The sequence below is a fragment of the Suricata suricatta genome, chromosome 6 (genome assembly GCF_006229205.1).
Source record: "Suricata suricatta isolate VVHF042 chromosome 6, meerkat_22Aug2017_6uvM2_HiC, whole genome shotgun sequence".
Classification (NCBI taxonomy): Eukaryota; Metazoa; Chordata; class Mammalia; order Carnivora; family Herpestidae; genus Suricata; species Suricata suricatta.
The window spans coordinates 3,585,548-3,594,157 of NC_043705.1; the positions used below are offsets into that span (position 1 = coordinate 3,585,548).

The 8,610-nt window shown below is 51.7% G+C and overlaps 1 protein-coding gene across 10 annotated transcripts; it reads right to left on the reverse strand.

The window, feature by feature from the left end:
- Positions 1 to 130: 130 nt before the first annotated feature.
- ZNF672 (zinc finger protein 672) lies at positions 131 to 8,128 on the reverse strand. 10 transcript variants are annotated; one of them, XM_029941530.1, is made up of 5 exons: positions 7,758 to 8,128; positions 6,556 to 6,696; positions 5,090 to 5,119; positions 3,888 to 3,991; positions 131 to 2,511 (listed from the first exon to the last, which is right to left on the reverse strand). In XM_029941530.1, the coding sequence occupies exon 5, from the start codon at positions 2,397 to 2,399 to the stop codon at positions 1,023 to 1,025; it is 1,377 nt and encodes a 458-aa protein (XP_029797390.1). In that variant the 5' UTR covers positions 2,400 to 2,511; positions 3,888 to 3,991; positions 5,090 to 5,119; positions 6,556 to 6,696; positions 7,758 to 8,128; the 3' UTR covers positions 131 to 1,022. The 10 variants fall into 10 exon arrangements, with proteins under 10 accessions (XP_029797390.1, XP_029797389.1, XP_029797387.1 ...); XM_029941529.1 differs by having other exon boundaries at positions 5,085 to 5,119; XM_029941527.1 differs by having other exon boundaries at positions 5,053 to 5,119.
- Positions 8,129 to 8,610: the final 482 nt, after the last annotated feature.

Below are 8,610 nucleotides of genomic sequence, written 5' to 3' on the forward strand. Positions count from 1 at the left end.
ACGCAAGATCACTGAGCTACCTTGGGTGGAGACAAGACATCTTAGAACTTCAAAAGGGCCTGGCCCTTGGATCACTCCTGAAGTCTACAAAGACGGCAGCCCCAAGCTTTGAGAAAAGAGGCTTTTGATATCTGGAACACAAACAAGAAACTCTTTATTTCACCAGCCATAAGCAAAAAAATCACTGGACAATTCCAGATGTTCTGCCCTGCACTGTTGCCTCTCCGGAGCTCAGTTGCCCCATGGCTCCAAGATTGATTTGGCTATAACATTCTGACTTTTCACTTGGCAATATCCTGCTTTACAGACCCCATGTGGTCTCGGCATAGGTCCCAAAGCTAATGTCCTCCACCTACCTGGAGAACGCTATCCTGAGAGGGACCTTGATCTGGCCTGTGGGACAGGAGGATGCTTTGCTGAGGGCTCCTGCCCACCTTCAGTGCAGGTGGGCCTTCTGTGCTGGGCAGCAGGCTAGTTGCTTCTGGCAGGATGCCTTTCACTGAAATGAGCAATCCCATCATCCCTGCCTACAAATTTCCCATCTCTCAGAGCCCAGGGAGAAAGCAGCAGAGAAAGTGTCAAGTGGAACCAAGAGGCAAGACCACCACAAGGCAGGTGGGTTGTCACTGTGGCCACCCTGAGATCATTACCTGAAGAGGAAGGACAACACGAGCTAGAGGACTCAGCCGGAAAAGGCATGGGACAAGAGAAGACAGTAGAGGTGGGAAAACAGGGAAAAAAAAAACATCTGAGGGCACAGTAGCAGCAATGGGAACACACCAACACCTGCGCTCTCTTCCAAGTCTAGGTTTTCCCAACTCCCTGCACCTACACCCCAGAAAGAGAGCAGGGAGGGTGGACAGGAAGAGCTGGCAAAGGAAATAGATGTAGGGGTGTGACGGGTGAGAGCCCGCCGTGCTGTTTTTACACAAACTCCCTTCTGCAGAGCCGGCCCACCATCCCAGTGGCAGCAGATCTGTGTTTGCCGGCCTGCAACAGAGCAGCTTCTCAGCAAGTTTCCCTCAGCTGGGACACAAAAAGTCTGGCTTCTCCTGTCCTGCCTGCCCAGCAAAGATGAGGGCAGCTCCGGCGGTTGCTTGGGTGGCCGCGGTGGCAGCACGAGCCCGCGTGTGGGCCCGCTGGTGCTGTGAGAGTGAGCGGCTGTGGCTGAAACACTTGCCACACTCGGCACATTCCGCCGGCCGCTCGCCCAGGTGCGTCTTGCGGTGCAGGGCCAGTTTGGAGCCCACGCTGAAGGCCTTGCTGCACTCGGGGCACTTGTGGGGCTTGTGGCCGGCATGGTTGCGCCGGTGAACGTTGAGGTTGGACACGCAGGTGAAGCGTCTCCCACACAGCTCACAGTGGTAGGGCTTCTCGCCGGTGTGTGTGCGCCGGTGCTTTGTGAGGTCAGAGCGGTCGCTGAAGCGGCGGCCGCACTCGGCACAGGGGAAGGGCCTCTCGCCGGTGTGTATGCGCTGGTGCACCACGAGGTCCGAGCGCTGCCCGAAGCCCTTGCCACACGTGGCGCATGCGTGCGGCCGCTCTCCCTGGTGGCTGCGCCGGTGGCGCAGAAGTGTGGAGCTCTCGCTGAACCGGCGCCCACAGTCCGCGCACACGTAGGGCTTCTCACCTGTGTGCGTGCGCCGATGGCGCACCAGTGTGGCACTCTCCAAGAAGCCCTTTCCACACTCGGGACACTTGAAGGGCTTCTCACCCGAGTGAGTCTGCAGGTGTCGCATCAGTGTTGAGCTCTTACCAAAGTTCTTCCCACACACGCCGCACCGGTGTGCACCCGGAGCAGGAGGCTGTGGAGGTGCGCAGTTGCCAGGGCTCCGGGCCACGTGGATGCGTGCGTGACTTCGCAGCCCTGCGTGGCTGCGGAATGCCCGTGGGCACTGTGCACATTGGTGCAGTGGGTCGACGGGCGTGACGGATGTCCCCCACGGGTGTGCCCGTGCCTGGTGGAAGCGTAGCGCACTCTGTCGGAAGGTGCGGGCACAGAGTGGACAGCGGCAGGGCCGCTCTGGTGGGTGCAGGTGGCGCCGGTGCAGCAGCAGAGCCGGGAGGTGCGGGAAGCTGCGGCCGCAGGCACGGCAGGGGCAGGAGCGGCTGCGCTGTCTGTGCGCACTCTGGTGCAGGTCCAGGCGGCCGCTGTGGCGGAAGCTCTGGCCGCACTCACTGCAGATGTAGAGCGTCTGGCCCACATGGGCACGTCGGTGGGCGCGGAGGTCAGCAGCCAGGGCGTAGCGCTCGCCACAGTCTAGACAGCGGTAGCGGCTATCACCGCCATGCGCCCGCTCGTGACGCAGCAGCACCGAACTGTAGCGGAAGCTCTTGCCACACTCACTGCATATGTAAGGCCTTCCTGCAGCCGCCGCCACCTCTGATGCAGCTAACATGGCGAGGGCCAGGCTGGGGGGTCCCTGGAGCGCAGTCTGGCAGGGATGTGCTCCACTCCCACGCCAGGGTGCACCTCCTCCAACCGCGTGTTATTTTCTGTTTTCTGAAGGCCTAGAAAGGAAATGGCAAAGGGAAGAAAACTGGTCTACAGATTCTAGGTTCCTTTTCTTGTAAGTAGGCTCTGTGGCTTTTTCTAGGGTGGGCTTCCGCCAAGATCCCCCTTTACTGTGAGCCCTATAGGGAGAAAGTCACTGTAAGCCACAGTGAAAGGTGCAACAGCTAGCTACACCTTGGGAAATGGCCAGGCGAGCACAGAGTCCCCATTTCTTGTAACTCCCTCAGCTAGGCCATCTCCTGGATTCCATTCTCCAAGAAGAGGCAAAACCATAGGACTCCTAGAAATATGGGGAGGGAGGTCCTCATGCCACCACAAAGGCCAAGAGGGATTCAGAGAGGGAGATTGCCTCCAAAACTCTCCTTGGGAGGGGATGAGGAGTACCCAGCCTGTTTTCTGTCCTTAAGCCAGAGGTCTTAGCTTAGAGATGCACTAGTAAACACCAAGGAGGAATGGGCAATGAGAAGGCCTCTAGGCCTCAACCACATCAATACCTTCCTCTGAGACCCTGGCTTCCTAAGTCACCAATGTGATCCCAGCCAGACCTGGGCTGGAAGGTCAAGGAGGACAATGAGATGAGGCCTAAACCCATACATATGCATAAGCCTGGGCAAAAGGCTCAGCAAGGGCTGAAGCCTGGGCAAAGGATGGTATCTGAGAAACCCCAAAGTACTGCACTTTGGCCTTGGATAAACAACCACTCCACACTGGTTCACGGCTTCAAAGTTCCCTAACCTTGAGAAAGCAACTCGGGACCCAGGAAAGGGGTGAAAAGGAACATGTGTGGCCCACAAAAAATATTATTGAAAGTTGATGGCATTATCCTAGAAGTGCTTTTCACATTTTCAGGAAAAGCTGAGAAGAAGGAAGAAGCATTCCTTCCTAATTCTCAGGTCATCCAAGTTGTTTGCAAACAGTCTACAGACTTCCTTCATTGCCCCAGCTCCAGGGATCTGAGAACCCAGAATAGCAGAAAGGCCCCTTACAGGGAATGGAATCTGCTCTGCTATCCTCTTTATCTCAAAAGTTATCCCTGAATCCTGGAGAATCAGGAGAGGAAGCAAACAAGTCAGAGTCATTTTCTGCTTATTGGCAGATAGAAACGCCATAAATACCCAGAGCTCTGGTTAAAACACCCCATAGATGGGATCAATTGAAAAAAAAACCTTGAGAGGTGCCCGGGTGGCTCAGTCAGTTAAGCATCTGCCTACTCATAGCTCATGGTTGTAAGCCCTGCATCAGACTTTGTGCTGTCAGCTCCGGGTCTGGAGCCTGCTTCAAATGTTGTGTCCTTCTCTTGGCCCTTCTCCCTCTCAGGCTCTGTTTCTTTTTCTCAAAAACAAACACTGAAAAAAGAAAGAAAGCCACAAACCTTCAGGGATGGGCTCAGGAGCTTCTGCTCCCCTCCACATTGGGCAAGAGTGGCCAATATAGGATGTTCTTTTCTCATGCCTTTGGAGCAGGATGATCTGTGCCCTGCAAAGATGAAGAGGGACAACATGAATTTTTATTTATTTATTTATTTTAGTTTATTGTCAAGTTGGTTTCCATATAACACCCAGTGCTGATCCCAACAAGTGCCTTCCTCCATGCCCATTACCTATTTTTCCTTCTTCCCCACCCCCTATCAAACCTTAGTTTGTTCTCAGTATTTAGGGGTTTCTTATGGTTTGCCTCTCTCCCTCTCCTTAACTATTTTTTCCCCTTCCCTTCCCCCATGGTCTTATGTTTTCTCAAGGTCCACATATGAATGAAAACATATGGTATCTATCTTACTCTGCCTGACTTACTTCACTTAGCATAATACCCTCGAGTTCCATCCATGGGGACCACATGAATTTAAACTGAGCAGAGGGGACAGAAGCAGGGAGAGAATGAAGCGGCGGGTATTGTTTTAATGGGCATTTTCAAATTTACAAAAGGTAAAGAATAATATGAATCACTCCTTCACCTTCAGCATCTATCTACATTTTGCTCTCAAAATTTCTGTCTCATCTAAGACATTCCTCCTGTCCCACACTTTTTCTCTTTTTTTGGTCTGCAGTATTTTAAATCCCAGACATGTTATTCGAAGAGAATGAGTTTAAGCAAAAACTACAAGCAGGGTAGGAGCCCCTCTGCAGACCTGAACGCAGTCTTCAGTGAGTCTCTCAGTTCTTCCAGGGAAACTTTTAGCTCAGACACTTGGGCTGCTGATTCTAGCTGGTCATCAGTTGAAAGAATGTTTACCCTCACGTGAATAAAACCTTCCCTCAGGACTCAGTGTTTGATCCCAAATGCCAAAGAGAGCAATGCACATTCCCTGGTGTGTTCCACTTTACTTGGGGGTCTTCAGGGACCATGACACCTTTCAGGTCAAGTTTCTGGGAACCTACCCCCTGCCTCCCAGGGCACATGCCCAAGCAAGGTAAGACAGATGCACAAACAGAAACATGCATACATAAACGGCATATAAACAAAGATACAATCCCCCCCCCCATTACAAATGTGGAGTAAGACAGACCCTGATCTAGGGGGCAGGTTTGGTAATTCAGTACCAGGGTATACCCTTCATGTCTCTCTTCTGTACCTCACCCCATGCTGGAACTTGCTCTGGGAGGAAATCTGAAAAGGAAAAAAATACACACACACACAGATATATATTACTGTGGTGAAAAAAAAAGGATTTCTAGACTCTCCTAACCATTTTGCCAATTGAAGATTTTGAGGTTGTTAAACCACCATATTCATTTTAAGTAAAAAAAAGTACAGGAGGGCTTGGAAAGAGGTAATTACGTGTGACTTACTGAAAAGTTATAAATGCTCAATACTTTAAAGTACTTTAGTAACTTTCAGGCATCCAGTACTTACAAATATTTACAAATGCTACATATGTAATTGATAAAAAAAAACAGTAAGATAAGCAAATGAAAAAATTAACATTCACAATGGATAAGAAGCAAACTTCTGAGTTTCACGTATCACTTTATTTTTGTTTCTTAATAGATATTGCAGGGATTTCATACCATATCTAACAGATCACCTGTTATAGATCAAGAATATAGTAGTTGATCAGGATTTAGTACATTTACTAACACTCTACTATGAGAGCAGTTTAGCTCTTTTTCTTCTGAGTGGTGTCCTTCAGTCAGTACAAAGATTTTCTTCCCTGGTTATCTGTTCTGCTGGGCCAACATTTCTGGCGCAGGATGAAGAGGCAAGTGACCATCTCGCAATTTCTCCATCTTGAAGCCAGAGCTGGGTAAAACTGGAACAGGAGTGGGACTGAGTGCTGTTCCACTTGTCCTGTCCACTATTGTAGCCATGAGCCACATGTGACTGAGCACGTGAAATGTGGCTGGTCCAAACTGAGATGTGCTGCAAAGGGTCAAATACACTCCTGATTTCAAGATTTAGTATGAACAAAGAATGCAAGATGTCTCATTAATGTTTAATGTAGATTATATATATGTTGCAATGATAATGTTTTGTATAAATTGGGTTAAATGAAATGTGTCATTTTATTTAAAATTTTTTTAATGTTTAGTTGTTTTTCAGAGAGAGAGACAGAACACGAGCGGGGGAGGGGCAGAGAAAGAGACAGAATCTGAAGCAGGCTCCAGGCTCTGAGCTGTCAGCACAGTTCCCACGAAACACGAGATCGTGACCTGAGACTAAGTTGAATGCTTAATGGCCTGAGCCACTCTGGTGTCCCAAATGAACTGTATTATTAAAATTAACTGCCTACTTTGGGGCCTTTCCATTTATAGGTCCACCTGCAAACCCATTCCCCCCTTCATTCAGTGCTCTGCTCCAATAACCCCTCCTCAGAGAAGCCCTGGTGAGAGCCTTCACACCCCACAGCCCCATCCCCTTACTTGGCTTTATTTTGAGTAATCAGTGAAAGTAACAGGAAACAGTGATTCTCATTCATTCTGGGAAGGTTTCGGACCCTTTTCTAGGTAAGGATGGAGTGTGGAATCTAGAGCACCAGAGTGGCTACTCCTTACTTTCTTTTCTTCCACAGAAGAAACAAGGTCTAGTACTTCAAAAGAAGTTACCCCTTCTAGCTTCAGGTCCAGTCTGACATGTTTAAGGAGTTGGTGGAAATAGGCATGGAAGCTGCTTCCCGTCCCAAGTGCTCAAGACTGATTATGATCCACATACGTTCTTCTGGAAATTGTGCCTTCACTAAGATTTTCCTGTGAATTGGCAAGTGTGGAGAAGGTATGGATGTTAGCCGGGAAAGCACACACATAGTAGGATAGCCTGTTCTCTGTGTTCCTTTCACACATGGTTGCAAAACTGCAATCCACAGGGCGCAGAGTTTCCCAGAGCTGGGATGTAGGAAGGGACTATATATGGCGTTTTGCAACTTCCCTGGGCCTAGCAAGAAGGTGGGCACACATAGGGCATTTAATGCTTTTTAAACATGGTGTATTAAACTGGAATACATCTCTTTCAAATGTTAGCTTCCTTGGAGGAGTGGGAAGCCTCTCTCCAGTCACCTTATCCTCCATAGCCGTACCTACTGCATGTACTGCAAATACTCTGCGTGGGTTTCCCGGCACAACTGTAAGAGCCATAGGGGAGCCACAGCGGTTCTTCCACAGTAAGTATTAGCTGTGTGACCCTGGACAGGGGACTTTAAGTGTCTGACACTCCGGCCTGGGAGAACGCAGTAAAGCAAACTATTATAACGTTTCACATGAAAAGAAGGTTAAAATATGTGTAAGTCTGACAACTGCGGTTGCTGAAGTTTTCGGTTTTTTACCCTGCCTCAGGACCGTTCCTCTGAAGAGGGATCCTGAATGTCGATCTGACTTCGACCCTAAGGATCCTAAACGTTCTGCAAGCCTTTTAAAATCGCTTCCGCGAGGGGGAAAATAGCTAGGGAGCGGGAGGGAGGCAAGTCAGGAGAGCCCCTCGAATACTGAAAACAGACGGAGGACAGAAGGGGGAGGGGAAAGGGGGAGGGGGGTGGGCATGGAGGAGGGCACTTGTGGGGAGAGCACTGGGTGTTCTATGGAAACCAACCTGACAGTAAACTATAAAAAACTAAACTAAAAATAAACAAAAACCCCTTCCCCGGGACCTAAAGAACTCTTCACAGGGTTAGAGCAGCATCGGCGCTCCTGAGCCCCACGCCGAACCCCGGGGGCTTTCAGAGTAAGCAGGGAGGTTGGTTAGTTATTTTCAGACTTGTTGCCTCGTACTTAAGGGAAGCTGCAACACAACATTCACGGCAAGAGGGACGCCACACCTGAGAAGGTCGCAGCGCAGCTAACTCCGGGCGCTTCAGTCAACGGTCGTCACGAGTTGCTAGGCAGGCCTTCCGTGGCCGAACTTCCCACCTCAGCTCCTCTCCCGTGGCGCCAGCCCACCTCGAGGGCAGTGAGGAGTCGGGGCCGATTAACGCCGACAGAAGCTGGTGGCTAAAGCTGCCCTTTCAATCCGTCGTGGCCTGGGGAAGTCGACGTCGTGGGGCTGCCGGCCCGAAGGTGACCTGGGAAAGCCGGGGAGGACAGGCGAGGAAGAGCCTGGCCTGGGAGGGGCGGGCCGCCCGGCGGCCGCGGGTGCGCACACCAATCGTTTGTTCCGTAGCGCTCCACGTCACTCGTTGCCGGGGCGGCGCTCCCGAGTGCGGCCGGCGCTAGCCGCCCACAGCGGAGGGCAGAAGACGGCGACAGTCGGAGACCGCTGCCCGCGCCAGCCCTGCCTTCCCAGCCCTTCAGTCCCCTCACCGGTCGCCGAATGGCTCCTGGTACAGCCCGCGGTTCCCAGTCAGCTGGCGCGCCGACCCCCGCCTCCCAGGACTGCGGAGCTAAGGAGAAGAAGGGAGGAAGGAGCTGGCGGAGCGCGCGGCCGCGAGGAGAGGGAGGCGGGAGGCGCCTCGGATAGGTCACGCTCCAGTCCGCTTTCCCCGGTTGGCCAGTGGCTGGCTTCGGGCGGGCCGCGTCACCGGTTGCTGGGATGACTAGAAGGCGGAGGAACTCCACTGACGGTTCAGCCTCTGTGGCTCTGATCCCAACCTCGGCAAGGGGGCGGGGCTACCGCTGCCAGCCATCTACCACTTTGCTCCCGGCCAAGGCTCCGCCTTCTTCCCGGGATTAACC